Source organism: Limanda limanda, chromosome 4 (genome assembly GCF_963576545.1).
Source record: "Limanda limanda chromosome 4, fLimLim1.1, whole genome shotgun sequence".
NCBI classification, from domain to species: domain Eukaryota; kingdom Metazoa; phylum Chordata; class Actinopteri; order Pleuronectiformes; family Pleuronectidae; genus Limanda; species Limanda limanda.
In genome coordinates this window covers 30463377-30484914 of record NC_083639.1, presented here as the reverse complement: position 1 = coordinate 30484914, position 21538 = coordinate 30463377, and the positions used below count along the sequence as shown (strand labels likewise).

Below are 21538 nucleotides of genomic sequence, written 5' to 3'. Positions count from 1 at the left end.
TTTTTATTTTAAGCTACATTGTACTCATGCACATCTTTTAAATGATTATAGCTTTTGTTGCATTATACATTTGTTCTCTTTCACGACTTGTTTCCCGTGTTGTCACTGCTGAGAGGAACATTAAGACATCATTGTGATTGGGAAAAAAAAGAAGAAGTGACAGAGACGTGTGGATGAAAGGTTTTGAGATTCAGGAAACACTCTGACACCGAGCAGCTGTCGATACAAGCAGAGGAAGCAGAAACAGATTAATGATCCGGAGGAATATCAGAAGATGATTCATCTACTTGTCCTCTCTCTGATCCTCACAGGTAACAGTACACACACACACACACACACACACACACACACACACACACTAATATACAGCACACACACAGACACACCAACTTATATGTGATGACATGTTTCCTCGAAATACACATTCATCAGCTAATTTAGTTTGAGATAATTACTTCATGTTAATGTTCTCTGCTGCGTGATATGAGTTTTATAATAAGTCATAAACTGCACTGAAGAGTTTTAATGTAAAATATAAAACACATTAAATACAAAAACACGATGAGGATAGTAAATATTCCACTGATAAGCAGATAGAGATGTTTTCTGTGTTTGTTTTGATGATTCTAAAAATGGTTAATTATCAAGTCAAAACTATTTTCATTTATTTCCTGCATATTAAAGACCCCTGGTGGCAGGAGGCTGGCAGTGCACACGGCAACACCCAGTTTAAATTGTGACACAAATTATTAACGACTCACAAATACTTATTACAACAATAAATAAATGCTTCACGTTTACTATTGTAATTAAACAAAGATTATTTGATTCTGACACTGTAGATGTTTACTGTTTTAGTCTATAACATCAAGAGAAAAAACAATTAATTAATTAATTAAACAATTATCCTGAAATTGTTGAATATTTCTCATGACAAAAATAAATTAAAACTAAATATATCAAGTAATATTCTTGATAAATTCCTCTGTTTATTGACTGTTTCCTTTGTTTGAATCGTTTACAACAGGCTGTGGGGCTGACAATGAAATCGAGGTTTGTACGGGAGGATGGTTTGAATTCACCTGCGATGGAACACACATGGAAAAATGTCAAACCAAGGACGTCAAGATTCACAGAGGAAAAGACAGAAAATGCACTAATGTGAACGAATGGGAACAGGATAAGAATGTTTTCTTGTACCACGATACAGTAAATAAACTCAGGGTGAAGATCACAACACTGACGTCTGCTGATTCTGGTTGTTACATGTGTAAGAATAAGAGGAAACCAACCAAAGTGGAGCTGGAACTGGAGAATGGTAAGAAAATGATTCATCTCATCAGCGGCTCTCTTGTTCTTCGTAGTAGTAGTAAAAAGTACTTTACAAATATAAAAGTAAATAATTATAAAAATAGAGTTACTAGCATTATCTTTCTTTGAGAGTTGGTTAAACATTATACATTCATTTTTTAAGTTTAATTCCATAAAATATTCTAGGATATTTACATATATTTACTTTACTGTGATGATGAGTAATACCCACAGGTCTGTCAGGATCATAGACTGTGAACAAGATCGCCCCCTGGTGGCGGCAGTGTGGGTCACAAACCCCGCCTCCTACATGTTAAGAAAAATGGGAAATGGATCAAACTAAGAATATTTAAGAACACGTCAGATGTTAAGATGGTTTCTGTGAGTTGAGGTCGTTCTTATCACACTGATGTTTGTCACTTCTGCACAGACATTGTCCATCTTTATTTAATCGACGTCAAGATTCCCAGAGGAAAAGACAGAAAATGCACTAATGTGAACGAATGGGAACAGGATACGAATGTTTTCTTGTACCACGATACAGGAAATAAACTCAGAGAGAAGATCACAAACCTGACATCTGCTGATTCTGGTTGTTACATGTGTAAGAATAAGAGGAAACCAACCAAAGTGGAGCTGGAAGTCAAGAATGGTAAGAAAATGATTCATCTCATCAGCGGCTCTCTTGTTCTTCTTCTTCGTAGTAGTAATAAGTACTTTACAAATATAAAAGTAAATAATTATAAAAATATAGTTACTAGCATTATCTTTCTTTGAGAGTTGGTTAAACATTATACATTCATTTTTTAAGTTTAATTTCATAAAATATTCTATGATATTTACATATTATGTGTTTACTTTACTGTGATGATGAGTAATACCCACAGGTCTGTCAGGATCATAGACTGTGAACAAGATCGCCCCCTGGTGGCGGCAGTGTGGGTCACAAACCCCGCCTCCTACATGTTAAGAAAAATGGGAAATGGATCAAACTAAGAATATTTAAGAACACGTCAGATGTTAAGATGGTTTCTGTGAGTTGAGGTCGTTCTTATCACACTGATGTTTGTCACTTCTGCACAGACATTGTCCATCTTTATTTAATCGACGTCAAGATTCCCAGAGGAAAAGACAGAAAATGCACTAATGTGAACGAATGGGAACAGGATACGAATGTTTTCTTGTACCACGATACAGGAAATAAACTCAGAGAGAAGATCACAAACCTGACATCTGCTGATTCTGGTTGTTACATGTGTAAGAATAAGAGGAAACCAACCAAAGTGGAGCTGGAAGTGGAGAATGGTAAGAAAATGATTCATCTCATCAGCGGCTCTCTTGTTTTTCGTAGTAGTAGTAATAAGTACTTTACAAATATAAAAGTAAATAATTATAAAAATATAGTTACTAGCATTATCTTTCTTTGAGAGTTGGTTAAACATTATACATTCATTTTTTAAGTTTAATTTCATAAAATATTCTATGATATTTACATATTATGTGTTTACTTTACTGTGATGATGAGTAATACCCACAGGTCTGTCAGGATCATAGACTGTGAACAAGATCGCCCCCTGGTGGCGGCAGTGTGGGTCACAAACCCCGCCTCCTACATGTTAAGAAAATGGGAAATGGATCAAACTAAGAATATTTAAGAACACGTCAGAGGTTAAGATGGTTTCTGTGATTTGAGGTCGTTCTTATCACACTGATGTTTGTCACTTCTGCACAGAAGTTGTCCATCTTTATTTAATCGACGTCAAGATTCCCAGAGGAAAAGACAGAAAATGCACTAATGTGAACGAATGGGAACAGGATACGAATGTTTTCTTGTACCACGATACAGGAAATAAACTCAGAGAGAAGATCACAAACCTGACATCTGCTGATTCTGGTTGTTACATGTGTAAGAATAAGAGGAAACCAACCAAAGTGGAGCTGGAAGTGGAGAATGGTAAGAAAATGATTCATCTCATCAGCGGCTCTCTTGTTCTTCGTAGTAGTAGTAATAAGTACTTTACAAACTAAGAATATTTAAGAACACGTCAGATGTTAAGATGGTTTCTGTGATTTGAGGTCGTTCTTATCACACTGATGTTTGTCACTTCTGCACAGAAGTTGTCCATCTTTATTTAATCGACGGTATAAACTCACTCCGGCCTTTTCAGCAGATCATATCTTCATTATATTTTATTCTATTGTTATTACACATTTCTATCTACTTGTCTTATTTGTCTTTATTTCTTTTATTCTTCTCTTTTTAATGTTTTACTTGTTTCTTGATCATAAATTGATTATCTCTTAACTTTGTGGTTTTTAATGTTGACCTCTGTGTATGAAATAAATAAAACCTTGGCTTTCTCAAACACTGACTTATCTTCCCAGATTCAGAACCTTTCTATTTCAAGTCCTCATTGACGTACAGTAGCTGACAAAGTTAGGTAAATAGAGATAAAGTCCTGATATCTGTTTTTATACATCTGAAAGCTTTTACGTTTCTCTTTTACCTGCAGACGGCTGCCAGGAACCGCTTCATCAAACTGTTAATGCAACAGCTAAAGCCACAGTAACATGCAAAAACCCCGAGGACAGACAAGGGTTTTTTTTCTGCAAAGAGGAAGGTTCTGACTGTGAGGACCTTGTTTCAACACAAAGTCCTCTAAAGGGAAGGTTCACGCTGACGGAAATAACAAGAGGCTTCAACGTGTCCATCAGCGACGTGTCCTCGCAGGACGGTGGAGTCTACTGGTGTGGATCAGCTCGTGGAAGTTACAGGAGTTCACTCAGAAAAATAGTGCTGGAGGTTAAAAGTGAGTCATTTCCTTCTGCAGCCTCTGATGTTTTTTCATATATTATGACTAAATTACTGTTTTTTTCCTGCCTCCTCCATGTTAGCAGATGAGACACGGCCCAAACGACTCAAAGTAGACGTTAATAATATGTTTATCAAAGATGGTTTCTGTCATTTCAGGTCGTTCTTATCTCTCGGATGTTTGTTCAAGTGTTTCTGATCAGTTTGGTTTTATTTAGTTATTTGATGACATAGAAATAGGCCGAGACGTCATCATTGACAGCTGAGACGGACTCCTGATTGGTCCAGAGCATTTCTAAAGTGGGACCACAGCTTCATCAACCAATCACAACTGCACAGACTCCTAAGGACATCAAAAGACCAAGATGGCCGCGACCATGTCCGAGATATTCTGGCTTCATTCATGAATGGTGGGAGGAGGGGGTGACCCATCGTCCATCTTCATTTACTGTTTATGTTCTGGATACTTCTACCTCGATGTTCATCCATTACAGCACTTATCCTCTCAGGGTTCCACGGGGCTGGAGCCAAACCCAGCTTGACTTCAGAAACGAGAGTAATTTGGAAGCTGCGAGCTTCACACAGGCTCAAGTGGCAAAGAACAATCCAGTGCCGCAAGAAACAATGACCAGATCCTCTGAATCAGACGCTCCAATTGCTTGTGAGGCCAAGTGCATATTTAATCGTTTTGACTTCAATCTGTTTCATCTAGTTCCAGAGCCTCCACCTGCAACAACACCCTCCGTCCATGAAACTACTGGATCTTCTACTTCCTCAGTCCAGACAACCACTCCATCTGCTCAGCCTCAGGGTGAGGAAGGTTAACTTTGGTTCTAAAAAAAATCCCAAAACACGTGAAAACGTCCCTTAAATTCAATTACACTGATGATTCTGGATGAACGTTGTTGGTGACTTTGATTGGCAGGTGGCTCTCGGTTACTGGTTATCGTTGGAATTGTTGCAGTGATGTTTGCAGCCGCGTTGGTGCTTCTTGTCGTCATGTACAAACGTAAGAGATTTCTCACTCTGCAGAACATGAATCACTCACAAGTTGCCTCAAGTGGTGATGATGGAAATGTTTCCAGGGGACCTATTTCTATTCTATTTGCACGTCTTCTTGATTTGCAGTGTGTCATCGGCCACCGTAATAAAAGCACTAATGTACGACTGAGCAGGACAGAGCCAACACATTGTTTTCTTTGATTTCTTCGCTTTCTTACATTATCTCTTTTGTCTCTCCCAGGAGGCGAGGGATCAAAAAACACAACCGAGAACGAGGTAAATACTCAGATTGTGTGAGTGTGTGTGTGTGCGTGTGTGTGTGTGTGTGTGTGTGTGTGTGTGTGTGTGTGTGTGTGTGTGTGTGTGTGTGTGATCAATTACAATTGGAATCTTCTTCCATGCCTGATATCAGAAGCCCTTGTGTCCCGAACCATGAATCAATTTAAAAGTTCAGTGTGTAGAATGTAGTGACATCTAGTGGTGAAGTGTCATGTTGCAGCTGAACACCCCTCACCTAAAAACAGAAAGTTTGTTTTTCTGAGCAGCTGAGATGATCATTTCTGTTTACGAGCTTTAGTTTGAGTTGATGCTTATTGTCAGGTTGTATATAACGTCTGTGTTTTTCATCCCGGCAGGACCACAACTATGCAGAGATAGAAGAGCGCCCCCAGAGGCCAGACTCAGAAACTGCACCAAAAACACTGTACGTCACTGCCAACTTCCCCACAAACGTTTCTGGCTCCCATTACTCCAACATCCTGTTTGAGAAAAGCTCCGGTGAAGTTAGTGGTGACACATATTACACTGTAGGGGGCAGTGTCCCGTGTCCCATCTACTCTACTGTCAATCATCCTTCCATCTTCACTGAAAAACCTCCTGATTCCACCGTCACGTCCTCACAGGGGCCTTAAAGACACAAACCAGGCTCAGACGTCAGAAAGAAACAAGAATATATCTAATATTTTGTCAAAACCTTTGTAAGATTAGCAGCTAATTAATCTATTTTAATGTGTTTGTGTTATTATCATCTGTTCCCTTTGGATAAATATGAAGAATTTGAGGAAAAACTATGAAAACGTTAATCATAACACGGAATCAGTATTTTTGAAAAGACCGTATTATCCCCTTATTGCCTGAATTAATTTCCAATTATATAAAAAAATTATTATTTGTGTTTTTGTCTGTCATTGAGATGCTAAATTAAGTGGAGATTGTTAATTTCAATATAGCATATACAATAGATATAAATGTAGGTATGAGGCAAATAAGCAACATTAGGCATAATGTCGCTAACAAATGTTCCAGTCTCTGGTATGTAGATTATTATATTGATGCTGCTTTTGCTTGAAATTGAATAACAACATGTTTCTGTACAATCATTGCTGCTCCATCATATAACCCTAACCCTCGCTTCCCGTAGAACGTTGATGTGTCCATTTAGTTCTGCCGACAATAAAGGGCAGAAATTGCATTTATATCCTAGCATTATATTTGTATTCTGTTTTGCACATAATTCAATGTTGCACACTTACTCTGCACAAACAGTTGTACATAGTCTGTATATCTGCAAAGTTATATTTATTTTGGTTTGATAAGGACAATGCACAGCTCCTTAGCAGTACCAGAGTAAGCTATAATCCAATTTTCATCTGTAGTCCCTGGGTATTATACATTATTGTATATATTATATATATTCGATGAACCAAACATCAGATTTGCAATTATATAAGGATACTTATACTTATATTCTTCAAAAAATGTGAAGTATATGCACAGGAATTCGATTTTATACGATATTTCACCTAAAAAAAAAGTATATTTTTAGCCCCAAGTGCCTGATGTAGCGAATTCGCTAGAAACCTAAATCTGCTAATTACATCATCAATTTTCATCACATGAAGTCTATTTCAATATATATTAGCATAAGAAGCAACCAATGAGCTGGTATGTATTTTTTATTTTAGCACAACTTACTCATATTTGCTCAAATCCCCACATGTAGCAGGCTAAATCTACACAGTCTCCGGAGCTGCACTTCCGGTTTCCTCCACCGGATGTATTATCCACTCCGACCACTAGAGAGCGGCAGAGTGCTTCCAATACCTTCCTAGCTGTGTGTAGTATCTGCACCATCAGGCATTAGTGGGATACAATCATCACCTCGGCGGCACTCAGACCAGAAGGGGTTTGAGGCGAATTTGCGACATACGTCCTTAAGGGGTTAAATCCTTTGTGTATATATATATTGATATAAAGTGTTTATCTTCATGTTTTACTAGATACCCTAAGAAACATACTTGATATATTGTATTGTATTACTATCAAGGGGTGAAGTGTATTTTTCTCACATAGAAGTAAATTTTCAGTTTTGGACAAATCGAAAGTCTCACCTCTGTCTGCTCCCTTTGACCTCGAAGATAGAGAGGATCCAGATGTTGTTGCTCTCAACATCTGAATATCTTTCATGTTTCTGTCGGCAACAGAAATCTGATGAATCACTTCCTTAATTTCTCAACTTTTCTCTCAGAACTGAATTCTTGAGTCACGGGAAAAAACTGTAATGAGACATTTCGTGACCTTTTGTCCCTGAAGCCTCTGACGTGTTAATATTTGATCATCTGTAATTGAAGAAGTCACCCATCATGTTTCCCTGCTGTGGCTCCTCACGCCCCAATAACATAACATTATATACAATAACATGGTGCCAGCCGCGGGTTGAGTTGTTTTAATGCGAAAATTCTAATTACCCAGAGAAAATGACGTAGAAATATGAGCAACAGAAGCAAACATCTCATCAGTGAAGCATTTCTATGTGAAAAGGTTTACAAGTGCTAATCGTCAGAAAACACACGAGTTTTGACAGAAAGTGGAAGAAGATATCACAACACAGCTGTTCAAGCGCTGAACACACAAAAAAACAAGTTCAGAGACGCTGAAGAAAAAAAACATTTCAACATCAGAACCCAGATGAACAACATGAGGAGTTTTGCTCTGCTCCTCCTCTCGCTGATCCCAGGGAACAACTTCACTACTGATTCTATTAATAACTCTTACAGCTCTAAGACGTCAATCCCAGCAACTTTACTGCAGCACTTAATAAAATTATAATCGTGGATCGTAAAGTAAATACGTTTATTTTTCTGTTTCCTCTTTACAACGTAACAGTGATGAAAGATACAGATCACAACTTTTAATCTAAAGGTTTTATTCTTTCCTGAACTTTCATATCGATGAGTTTCTGTTTAAGGCTCTTTAACTATGTTGCTTCTTTCTGAACACTTAACATGCAGATGGGGGTTGTTCATATTAATCAAATATTCAAAAGTATTCTTATTATTTTATAAATATTAAAAGTGAAAATGGTAAAATGTCCATATCTAATATTATCATGATATTATGATATCATTTCTTCATGTGGTGGTGATTCCAAGATTCAATAAATTAAAGTGTAAGAAGACATAACGTGAAGTTCTGCAGATTTATCACATGACTCTCATAGAATGTATTTGTATACTCAAGTATGTTGGAAAATATACATTTAAACATTGATTTGTGTTTTTATTTACTGTATCTGAGCTCTTTCTATACAAAAAAAATCACATGATAATGAAACATCATCCGGGGTCTAGCTCATGTCCATGCACTCTGCTCCGCTCCCGCCCTCCCCCCCCTGGACGCTCTGGTAAATAGAAGCCATGTCGGCGTTGGTTCGGATCTGGTTGGCGAAGTCAGCCATGCTGGGGCTCCTCTCCACGTCGGGCACGGCCAGCAGGGCGGCGACAGCGCGCATGGCCGAGCGCCGCAGCTCCTCCTGCTTCTCAAACTCCTGCTTCACGGAACCGGCTTTCACCTGCAGGGGGCGCCAGGTGACAGAGAAGAGGGAAAAAACACACTTATGGACGTGATGGTGTGTGCGTGTGTGTGTGTGTGTGTGTGTGTGTGTGTGTGTGTGTACTGTGTGTGTGTGTACCTTGGTGGTGCATGTAGCTTTAAGTGGCTCCACCAGTCTGTCCAGTCGTTGAAGAACAGCAGCAGGACACAGAGACGCGAGTCTGGCCAACATCAGGAAGGTCAGCATCTACACAAACACACACACACACACACACACACACACACACACACACACACACACACACACACTGAAACACACTGAAACACACTGAAACACACTGAATTTGACAGATTATTAATCAGCTCTCGACTCATCACTCACCGTCACTGACAGAAACCTGCTGCATTGGACGATAGTGCCATCTACTGGACTATAATGATTTTTACTCCTGATTTTTTTTTACAAAAATGTTAAAATAAAAATCTAATACTGAAACATATCTGTGTCTAAATAAAAAATTGAAGATGAGAAATACATTTAAAAACACATCAAATGTCACCTCAGCTTCTCAGTTTTTTTCTTCACTACCCACCCTGATGTCATAGTGGTCTTTCAGTCCTTCTTCTACATGATCCAGGAACTGCAGGACGTCCAGCCCCTCCAGGCAGCTGTCCAGCAGAGTGTACATACACTCGAACGCTGCTTTACGCACGTCCAGACCGTCGTCCACCGTGTGTTTGAACGGACCCATCTCCACCTGCAGGGAGAGATCATTTCAAACGCCTGCATTAAGAGAGAAACAGCTACTAGCTTCATCAGCCTCCCAACCCGGACAACCCACTTCTCTGATGAGGTCCTTCCTGATCTGCGTCTCCTTGTAGAGGTGAGGCAGCACAGTTCCCAGCAGGCCGCGGATCAGGGACGGTTTGTTATGGGCTGCAGAGTTAAACATCACCAAAGCCACGCGACGCACGTTGAGATCTTCATCCTGCAGCGTCTTTAGGAAGTCGCCTGAAGAGAGATGGTGTCAGGGTTAACAAGCAGACATGATGTGTGTGAGTATGAAGTTGAACATCAGTTGAGGGGCTGCACTCTTAAAGAGCAGGGTGGACTAAGGTCCACCTACCAGCTGAGGATGGTAAAAACTTTATGGACACGGAGGCCATGTCAGGAGGTTTGAGTCCTCCTTTAGCAGCAGGTGGTTCAGGTCTGACTATTTGCTGCATGTCTTCCCCACTTTCTTGTCCACTTTCACCCTTTAATGTTTAAATGTCTGATTTCTAAAAGCTTAATGTCAGATTATTACCTTTTAAAAAATGTTATGGATGTTTTAACTGCCCACTGACGCAGGAAGGATTTCTCTGGTGCTGCCAACGGTCAGAGTAACAGTTACAGTTAGTTACAACTCTCAGAATTAAGATCACGTTTAGGTTTATCTTAAATCTCGGAGTTCATCGACGATCATCCGATGATGAATTAGCCTCTGAGGGCGACGTTCCTCCGTTCATTGTTTACAGTTCAACTGGTTCCAGTTATCACATGAGAGTGATACTTTTTGAAGGTGTTTTAGGTCCAGACGACATTTTGCTAATTTCTATTAAGAGATAATTAAAAAACTAATTCAGTCAGTGTGTTCCATCTCTCTCTCTCTCTCTCTCTCTCTCTCTCTCTCTCTCTCTCTCTCTCTCTCTCTCTCTCTCTCTCTCTCTCTCTCTCTCTCTCTCTCTCTCTCTCTCTCTCTCTCTCTCTCTCTCTCTCTACACAGATTGTTTTCCATGTGGGCAACCAAAGCTCAATTCACTGACAGATTCTGTATCTGTATCACATGAATAATCTATTTGTCGAGGTTTGTCCACAGTCAAAGGAAACTTACCGATGCAGTCTTTCAGCAGTGAATCTATGGGAGCAGGGTGGTCAACAATAGTGAACTTGATCGCTGTCACCACTGTGCTGCGAGCCAGAGCCGAACCTGTGAGGGGCAGAGGAAAGTGTTTTAATTACTTGACCTTTCACAGAAACATAGAAAATGAACAATAACATTGTATTTGATTCTCTAAAAACGTTGGTGCCATCCTCGTATTCCTTAAAAAACTGCAAACAAACCAAATGTGACGACAATCTGACCATTAACTGTAGACATGTGTTTGGTTTGGACCACCCCCTAGTGGCTGGCGGCAGTACAGCTCATCTAAACTTCCACATGATGTCACTGTCTGAAATATTTTGGTTTCATGTTTGTCCAATGGGAGGAAATGGAGACACGTTGTCCATCGTTATTGGGACAGACATATCGATCGATCACCAATACGTGTGGGACCAGTTAACCTTCTCCTCCCTCACACAACGTACCAGCTCGAAGTTGCTGTTTCAGTCGTGGTAACAGCTGTGCGGGGTCGACTAAGGTCAGCTTCCCCAGACACTCGGCCACCAGGTTCCTGGTCCCCTCCTCCGGACACTCGCAGTTCTGATTCAGCAAAGCCCAGATAGACTCCACATGGGGCGAGAGACTAGAGGCTGGACAGGCACTGGACAGTCAGAGAGAGAGAGAGAGAGAGAGAGAGAGAGAGAGAGAGAGAGAGAGAGAGAGAGAGAGAGAGAGAATTAAGGCCAATTTATGCCTCTCCGTTGTTTCTATTACGGACAGATAAGACCGCCCTATCCGTCGTGAAACGCCCTCTCCGAGGGCTTCGGACAGCTTTTCGTACACGTCTGATTTTTCTAACTATCCGCCTTCATGTTGGAGACCCGACGGACCGCTCTTGGCTGTGATTGGTCCGCGAACGACATCATTTCCGTATGACGTCATTTCCGTATTTCCGGACCTCAAACTTCCTGTTTACTTGTAGCAGCTGGTAACAGTGCAAGAACCCGCCGTCACGACTTTAATTCCACTTCTATCATGACACTGTTTCTATAATACCGTCAGGTTAGAAGCAAACACTGGATAGTAGTAGTTAGTGTCGGGAGTCCCTGCTGACTGTGTGTGGAAGCTGGGGGGAGCTAGGTCCGGGTAGCTTCTAGCTACATGTAGCCTCAAGCAGATTCAAGCTGTGGAATAAGCAACACAGTTCGGAAACAAGACCGGGGAACCGCTGCACTAAGAAACGATTACATCAGCATCTTGACACGCTGGGTGTCACTTTATTTAGTTCTGTTAGTTGCCATGGTTCAGTGTGTGGGAGGAGCTAACATGTCAACAGAGACACGTGGACTTCTTCTTCCCAAATGGGGTAGGCTTCTCTGAGCTCGTCTTCCGTTGCGCCACCTATGGGTTTGGCGATGAATTTTTTCCGACGGACTGTGTCGGAGAAGTAAAAATCAAAAAGACTCTTTGCCCCCCACGCTGAGACCTGTCCGAGAAACGGACACGTAGAAGTATATAAGAGCCTTTACTGAACACAGACATTTTACAAATAGAGAGAGTTTCATGACAAAATACATTTATTTTATCAACTTAATGGCGAAAAACATGAATTCCAATTCAAAGAAAACAAATTCACAAATGCGTCAGGTCACACACACTCAGCACACACACCTGATGACTTCTTTGAGCGAGTGGAGCAGCAGGTATTGTCTCCGCGGCTGAGTGGAGATCTCCTTCAGGAGGAAGGGCAGGTAGTCGCTCAGGCTGCCGACTGCCATGCCGCCCAACGCACAGGAGGCGGCTGTCTTCACCTGAAACCATCATCCCACCATAAATCATCAGGGTAATTCATACCAGTAGAAACCAATCCATGCTGAGGTGAAAACAGACGTGTGTGGGCATCTGACCTCCTCACTGGTGGAGGTGAAGGCCTGCAGGATGACTCCCTGCACCTCCTTACTTCCTCCCAGACTGCCGCTCCTGCCCACCTCCCCGAGGCTCAGCAGGGCCAGGACACGAGCGGACTCCGGGGATCCAGGGTTCTTCACCTGAGGAGGAGAGAATAACTGAGACCTGAGCAGAGACAACAGAGACGGAGCAGAGAAGACCAGAGGAGCTGTGACCGACGGACCTCCTGGATGAGGCCGGACACGGTGCCCGGAGACTCCTCGGGACAGGCGGAGGTCAGAGCTGCCACACAGCGAGCGACCGAGTGGTACGACTGTCTGTGGAGGACGCCTCCGTCTGCTGAGGCCGGGGAGCTGTGGAAGGGCTCGGTGAGAGACCTCAGCAACTGACTGGAGGGGAGGAGGAGGAGAGGAGGAGGAGAGGAGGAGGAGGAGGAGGAGGAGGAGGAGGAGGAGGAGAGGAGAGGAGAGGAGTGGAGAGGAGAGGAGAGGAGAGGAGAGGAGAGGAGGAGGAGAGGAGAGGAGAGGAGAGGAGAGGAGAGGAGAGGAGAGGAGAGGAGAGGAGAGGAGAGGAGAGGAGAGGAGAGGAGGAGGAGGAGGAGAGGAGAGGAGAGGAGAGGAGAGGAGAGGAGAGGAGAGGAAAGGAAAGGAAAGGAGAGGAGGAGGAGGAGGAGGAGGAGGAGGAGGAGGAGGAGGAGGAGGAGGAGGAGGAGGAGGAGGAGGAGGAGGAGGAGAGGAGAGGGGAGAGGAGAGGAGAGGAGAGGAGAGGAGAGGAGAGGAGAGGAGAGGAGAGGAGAGGAGAGGAGAGGAGAGGAGAGGAGAGGAGAGGAGAGGAGAGGAGGAGAGGAGATGAAGAGGATGGAATATTTCATACAACAACAACATCAACAACAACAATAATAATAATAAACTTTAATATACAAAACAAACAGAGCAGCAAACATCAACACATTCTTTCCACTAAAAGTTTCAGTTCAAGATCTCATTTCCTATTGGGCTGTAAACTGGTGGGACTCTTCCTGTCGTACCTGTAGCCCATGTTGCTGGTTTTGGACAGAACCAGCGCCTGGATGAAGTCCAGGACGGCCGCGAGAGCGCCGCCCTGCAGGAGAGGAGAGTGGACGAGCCCGAAGACGCCCGGCAGCACGGAGGAGCTGATCTTAGCCAGAGAGGAGGGACAGGCCCGGGCCATGCAGGTCAGCAAGGTGACGGAGACCTGAACAGAGACACGTGCACTTCACACTGTTAATACATCATGTCAATTTCATTTACAAAGGACTTCAGGAAACAGAAAACCTCAAGGGTGATCCAGATTATATAGAAATAAAGTTCTGCTAAAGAGGTCAGAGGTCGCCTCAAGCTTCTTACGCAGAAACTACAGGATGAATTTCCTTTCCACCTAGAAGACGGATTAAATATGGGTCAGGGAAGAACTTATTACAATTTGGTGTGGATCCAGATTCAATTATTTAGGGCGTTTTTTCAGTATTTTAGATGATTTCTCCGATAATTCATGATCTCGATGAAAGGAAATCAACATGTTTAGAGGACTGATATCGATGAGTGTGACTTGGGGCAGCTTGATTGAATTACAGGAGATTTCTCGAGGTGTGAACTCTGAGTCACATTCTACTTTTAGAACGACCCCTGCATGTGAATCGTCCCACAGCCGATCACCTTTAGACAAACATTCTTAGCATGAGAGTTGTTGTTGATACAGATTTGGTTCCGTGTGTTTCTCCCGACCTGAGACACATGCATGTCGCCCTCATCCACCAGAGCAGGAAGTTCACTGAGAACCGGCTCCAGAGCTGCAGGTGTGATGCTGGCGGCGTGATGAGTCACCAGCGCGGTGAGACAGGCCAGCGAGCCGAGCTTCAGCGTGCGCTGGTTCTTCCTCAGGAACGAGCCCAGCACCGACAGGGCCTCGGGCAGGATGGACGACAAGTCGACCTGGAGCACAGGGAGGGAAGTCACTTCATTATTCCAACTTAACATCAAAGTAAAAGTCAAATGAAAAAACATGTATTTTAAATAACAAGCTCAACCTTTATTGGAGAAGCAGCAATGAGGGTGATGGTGCGAACTGCCGTCAGTCTCGTGATCTCATTCTTTAACCTCTCCAGAAAAATCAGCAGGACGCCCTGCAGCTCCGCCCCCAGGTGGTCGCCAAGGTGACACACCATGTGACCCATACAGGAAATAGCCCTCTCTTTCACTTCCTGGTCGATGTCTGTCGCTTGGAGCCTCTTCAGCGTCACAGAAAACACCTAAGAATAAGAATAACAATAAGAATAAGAATAAGAACAAGAATAAGAATAAGAATAAGAATAAGAACATTAACAAGAATAAAGAATGAAGAACAAGAACGAAAGAATAAAGAATTAGAACAAGAATAAGGATTAAGAATCAGAATCAGAAGAAGAAGAAGAAGAACAAGAATAAAGAATGAAGAACAAGAACAAGAATAAAGAACAAAAACAAAACAAAAACAAGAATAAGGACTAAGGAATAAGGAGAAGAAGAAGGAGAAGAAGGAGAAGAAGGAAGAAGGAAGAAGGAAGAAGGAAGAAGGAAGAAGGAAGAAGGAAGAAGGAAGAAGGAAGAAGGAAGAAGGAAGAAGGAAGAAGAAGAATAAGGAATAAGGAGAAGAAGAATAAGAAGAAGGAGAAGAAGGAAGAAGGAAGAAGGAAGAAGGAAGAAGGAAGAAGGAAGAAGGAAGAAGGAAGAAGGAAGAAGAAGAATAAGGAATAAGCAGTGTTGGGCAAGTTACTGAAAATTAGTAATTAGTTACAGTTACTAGTTACTTCTTTTTAAAAGTAATTGAATTACTTCACCAGTTACTGTATATCAAAAGTAATTAGTTACTAGGGAAAGTTTACTTTTTGTTATTTTATTGTGAAAATGTTTTTTTGTGAAAATGTTTTATTGTGAAAATGTTAAGGAATAAGAATAAGAATAAGAGGAAGCAGGCCGGTGGAACCTGAGCTCTCGTACCTCTTTGACAAACGGTTTGGCATCGAACCCTGAGGCGGCGTTCTGTCCGTGCGGCCTCATCACTCTGACCAGCTGCTGAGTGACCAGCAGGGCCTCCGACGTGATCTTGTAGAAAGTGTCTTCTACACACGCCACCACCGGAGGCAGCAGCACCTGCAGAGAGGACAGCGGAGGAGTGAGGATAAACATAAACACATCCGAGAGCAACCGACAGCGGAGGTCATGCTGTTTGTTTTTGTTTTTTTTTTAAAACCTTGTCGGCTCCTGATTATTGTCAGAAAAGGTCGAGTGAGTTTAATTTGCTTTGATTTCATTATGTCCTGGAAGGAATGGACAGAACCTGCATGTGGGGCTGAAAGGCTTGAGGAGGGTGACAGAGGAGGAGGACGTGGAAGAAGGAGAGAGCATCGATCCTCATGGTGGAGGAGGTGGACTTGTCTGTCAGGGAGAAGACTATACCTGGAGTCGAGGAGGACGGAGGGAGGAGGGAGGGAGGGAGGGAGGGAGGGAGGGAGGGAGGGAGGGAGGGAGGGAGGGAGGGAGGGAGGGAGAATAATAAGAATTGAAAGAAAGAAAGTGTAATAAAGGAGAGAGTAGAGGAAAGAGAAACATTAAGATGAGTAAAGGCTCATTTATGCTGCATTTAAATGGGGTCCCACATACGTCCCTGAGTCAAGATCAATGGTTAAGTACCAGTTCCAGTTTGTGTGTGTGTGTGTGTGTGTGTGTGTGGATGTGTGTGTCTGTGTGTGTGTACCTGGTATTAGAGCAGGTATGTGTTGTTCCAGGGCTCCAGGTACAGTGTGACTGAGCTCTGTGAGGAGACCGAAGCAGCCCTGTCGAGATTTAATGCTCTTCTCCTTCAGCTGCCTGTGGAGAGTCTTCACTATCAGAGGCACCTGCACACACACACACACACACACACACACACACACACACACACACACACACACACACACACACACACACCTTAGGAAAATGTTTGCTGACCTTATAAAGTGAGAAGTAGAGTAATTTTCTCAGGCACTTCCACATTGGCTTAACTTTCTGGACCCGGAGTCATCGTCCATTTTTATATGTAATTTGATTTATTTTTAGTTTTTATTTTTATATTTAGAATTTATACGAGGAAATCTGACATTTTAAGGCAAACAGGTTATTTCGGTCAACTTTTAATTACTGACCTAGTAACATTAGAAAATCTATAATCCGTAAAAACATAATGTTTTGTGTTTTTAATATATTAGAGAATAACTGAAAAACTTTCCAGTTATTTCCAGGCGCATGTGAAATGATTAAGTCAACTCGTGGAGTCGCCCTCTGCTGGTTGTTCATGAGAATACAGGTATCAGCCACTTCTGCATTGGCTTCACTTTCCGGAGTTTACGTCCATTTTTACTAAGAGTCAACCGATGAGTTCTGATCCAACATGTCTCTGCTTTCAACCTTTGACAAGTGATTGGTTCTCTACCTGCTCCTTCAGCACAGCGACCGCCGGCTCCTCCTGCTGCTCCTTACTCCACCCCGGGTCGGAGGAGGACCTGACGAGGCCGCGGTGACCCGACCCCACTCGTGTTTGTCTCAGCAGCGTTGAGAAGGCAGCGAAGACGTCCGCCCTCACGTTCTCCTCGCGCTCCTTGAAGCGGGCGAGCAGAGCCGGGCAGACGGAGGAGTAGAAGGAGAGGAGGAGGTCCCGGCGCGAGCTGATCAGCGCCTCCAGACACTTGATGGAGGAGCGTCGCACCTTCCAGCTCATGTCGTCGTCGTCGCTGTACTCGTCGTCTGATTCTGGACGAAGCCACGAGATGACACAACATATTTAAAAATATTAATAACTAGAAAACTAGATCAATTATCTGAGAGATCACACAAACAAGGAATTTCTTATATTGTAATTTCGGGGCATAACATTTTCAGTTTATTTTAAATAAAAAGAGAAACACTTCGTCACTCTGAACAAGTGCATTATGGGTACTTATAATACACATGTTGGCTGCAGTATGAGACTGACTCCTGATTGGTCGAGTGTGTGTGTGTGGGCGGGTCCACTTCACGAAGGGAACAGAAAACAGACGTTTCCACACAGACCTTCGTCGAGTCCGTCCTCGATGTCCATGCTGTCGTCCTCGTCCTGCTCGTCGTCGTCATAGTTATAGTTCGGGTCAAAGGTCATGAACTGAAGACAGAGCTTAGTCACCGTGGCAACGTGGGGGGACATCTCCTTTGGACACCTGGAGATCAGGGGACACAGTTCAGGCAATAGAGAGGGAAACAAGGGGTGTGTGTGTGTGTGTGTGTGTGTGTGTGTGTGTGTGTGTGTGTGTGTGTGTGTGTGTGTGTGTGTGTGCGTGTGTGTGTGTGTGTGTGTGTGTGTGTGTGTGTGTGTGTGTGTGTGTGTGTGTGTGTGTGTGTGTGTGTGTGTCTACTACCTGCGTAGAAAGGCTTCGAAGGCCTGGAAACAATACTCTCTCAGCTCGTCATCCTCATCACCGGTGAACTTAACAACCATAGGGATCAGTTTCTCTAAATGTTCACCTGGAGAGCACACACACACACACACACACACACACACACACACACACACACACACACACACACACACACACACACACACACACACAATATGCAGTGTATTTAGTTGATTTATGTATTTAAGTTTCCAGTAAACATGAGTATAACATGTTAAAACTGATGTTCTCTCACATGCAGGAACACGTCTCACCGACTCGATGGCCGCCCTGGCGACTGATGGTTGCTAGGCACTGGATGTAGGTCCTGGTCACTGAGGTGGGCGGAGCCTTGTTCAGCTCCGTCAGCAGGTGTTCTGTGAGCTGGGAGAAGAGGGCGGGGCTGCAGCAGGGCACCAGGTGACCCAGAGCCAAGATGGAGCGCTTCCTCACCGCCATCCTGGGACTGGTCAACTGACGACGGGAAAGGGAGGAGTTACAGGAAGAGAGGTGGAAGGAGGGAGCGAGCGAGGGATGAAAGACAAAATAAAATAAACAAGACAAAAATAATTTTAGGAAATAACTGAGGAAAAACCTAAAGAAAAGTCACATAGAAGATCAGAAGTGTTTGATTATTACAAAGAAGAACACGTGGATTCCAGATCAGGCTTGACATGTGAATATGTTAGATCATAAATTATTACAGGTGATGATGAGGATTTATTTCCCTTTAAGAATCAGTCAGACTCTTAATTACCTCTGTACCACTCAAATGTTATTATGGCTGTTAGTAGTAAACCTCGTTCACATGTTTTGAAGTGGCAGTCTGAGTGTTTCTAACCTGAGGGAGGAGGCTGGACAGAAGAGAGCTGTGGAAACTGACCAGAGCACCACTCAGCCTGGAGGAAGAACAAAAACACAACTTTCTATTCACTCTGACACAGAAAACTGTCATATTTATTTCTGTTGTATTTGAAGGCAACAGAAGAAGAAAGAATGCAGAGGATCCTCATTATATATAAATCTTTCGCTGAAGTGGTTTGTAAAGAAATTGAGCAAATAGAAAAACCGTTTGTACATAAATACAAAGACATGTTGTGATGTGCAGGTGACACAATGTGTGAAAAATTGTTTTCCGTTAGAAATAGTGAGAATAGTATAAGTAGAGTGGCGAGAAAAAAACAAGCGCAGTATTTTATTTTTCATTTCTGATGGTGTAAAGTCTGACTGTGTCCTAATGAGATGCTCTGAATAATTAAAAAGACGGACTGAGGACCTCCGGCTGTTACCATGGAGAACGTGTTTCATCGTTACCTTCCCAACATGTCCGACAGGATGTCCAGAGCCTCCAGCTGCACCGACACGTCTTCCTGTTTCCCCATGGCCCCGATCAGCTGGGACGTGATCTTCTTACAAACACTGGTCGTCAGAGTCAAACCTGGAAACACACACAACAAGAAGCTGGAGGCTGATTTAAAAAGTCAAGAGATGGATGAAATGTGGGTTTGTGAATTGAAACAGCCCGATGGAGGCCGGAGAGGCTTGTGATTGGTCGGTTTGAGCCCTGACCTGACGGCGACAGCGGCAGCTCGGCGATCACCGTCTTCAGTCCCATGCTGGAAATGTCTCTGAGCTGCTCCTTGTCCGACAGCATGTTGGAACACAGAGTGTCCACCATCGTCTCCACCTGAGGCTCCTTCACTTTGCTCACCAGAGGGGCCAGGCTGAAAATCAAACGCACCTGTAATGAACTTCATGTATCACTTGTTGGAATAGAAAATAAAGCATTTGAGTCACAATAAATGTAAATGACTTTTTACCATTTCACTGCCAGGTTCTGCACCTCTCCGTTCTTGTCCTCCAGCAGCTTGAGCAGCATCGTCACCACCTTCCTCTCGCTGTCCTCGTCCAGCTTAATGCTGTCCTTCTGCAGCTCCAGCATCAGGTCGTTAGTGGCCATGAACCTGGACACACACACACAGACACAGACACACACACACACACACACACACAGACACACACACACACACACAGACACACACACACACACACACACACACACACAAACACGCACACACATGTTAACCTGGCTGATTATATGTTATTTTGACAATTAAACGTCCGACTGCACAAACACAAGTGTTAAAAAGAAACAATCAGGATAATGATGATAATAACAACAATGACATTAATTATACAGCACTTTTTCTAAACAAAGCTCCAAAGTGCTTCACCAAATACATGGTAAAATAAATAAATAAAAACAATAAAGGTCAATCTGACTGGCTACTGGCTTGTAGGTCTGTGTTATGAAAGCCACTCAGCAGATCAGACATTCAGAAACTCAACTTACTGTCGCAGGCAACAGAGTTAAACACTGTCCCATTTAAGAAACTAACATTTAGTTGCAAGTAAAAGTATGAGTAAAAGTACCACAACACAGTACAATTACACATCACATGCTTTTTAAGTAAAAATAAGTTTTGAACAGTGATTTAGAGTTATAGTGAGTAATAATGTCAGGTGATCAGACTATGGCATGAAAAAAACTAATAATTAATAAAACTAATAATTAATAATGGAATCAATGGATGCAAATTGATTTCCTTAATAAAAATATAAATTTGAAATGAAAGAAATGTGTTTTTGTGTTGAAATGAAAGAAACACAAATGGGTGTCAAATAATCTGCAGCATAATAGATTTATTATAAATTATAAAACTAATTCATTAGTATCGTCAGGGAGTCAACAGAGATAAAATAGAATTGAACTGAGATTTAGAATTTTTTTTAAAATCTGTAAAATGACAGAAACATAAAGTAGTATAAAAATAAATGAAGGCAAAAGTAAATATGAGTTATTTGTAGTAAAATAACAACAGGAGTGATGAAAGGAGTCCGGAGTAAAAAGTGTCATCTCACTGTCAGACACAGACACACACACACACACACACACACACTCTCACACACACACTCACACACACACTCACACACACTCTCACACACACTCAGTGTCTTACCTAAAGTCTTTGTCAGTTGACGTCATTTTCTCCAACAGGTTGGAGACGTGATAAGAAACATTCGACATCTTCAAAGTTTTTCTGTTTTATAATAAATAAATAAAACTAAATCAAAGTGGAGCAACAGATTCAAGCTGCCAACATGGCGACCGAGTGGAGGGTTCAGAGGCAGGGGGCAGAGGAGCAGTGCCCGGGGAGAGGAACCTGATACCGGGAGAGCCCAGACGAAAATAGACGGATAGGGAGGTTCGGGTCAATAGCGCCACCGTGTGGACGTAAACAGGAAGGAGGGGTGGGAAAAAAAACTGGCTTTAGTGGATTTTAACAAACAGGAGGAAGATAAAAA

General features: G+C 42.6%; 1 protein-coding gene across 1 annotated transcript; it reads right to left on the bottom strand.

Moving 5' to 3' along the window:
* Window positions 1-8750: 8750 nt before the first annotated feature.
* On the bottom strand, window positions 8751-21260 carry cand2 (cullin-associated and neddylation-dissociated 2 (putative)). Its single transcript, XM_061070444.1, has 24 exons — window positions 21193-21260; window positions 19993-20136; window positions 19742-19896; window positions 19487-19610; window positions 19014-19071; window positions 18448-18646; window positions 18155-18260; window positions 17814-17956; window positions 17197-17513; window positions 16483-16624; window positions 16066-16184; window positions 15726-15878; window positions 14777-14998; window positions 14475-14681; window positions 13757-13944; window positions 12953-13118; window positions 12729-12869; window positions 12493-12632; window positions 11307-11482; window positions 10831-10926; window positions 9799-9968; window positions 9550-9714; window positions 9096-9203; window positions 8751-8975 (listed from the first exon to the last, which is right to left on the bottom strand). The coding sequence occupies exons 1-24, from the start codon at window positions 21258-21260 to the stop codon at window positions 8751-8753; spliced, it is 3732 nt and encodes a 1243-aa protein (XP_060926427.1).
* Window positions 21261-21538: the final 278 nt, after the last annotated feature.

Bases quoted from the DNA above. Each gene is read 5' to 3' on its own strand.
- cand2 (XM_061070444.1), bottom strand. From the start codon at position 21,260: ATGTCGAATGTTTCTTATCACGTCTCCAACCTGTTGGAGAAAATGACG. The intron at 19,897-19,992 runs GTAAAAAGTCAT...TTTGATTTTCAG, and splicing joins CAGAACCTGGCAGTGAAATG to CCTGGCCCCTCTGGTGAGCA. The intron at 18,261-18,447 runs GTGAGACGTGTT...TGTGCTCTCCAG, and splicing joins CCAGGGCGGCCATCGAGTCG to GTGAACATTTAGAGAAACTG.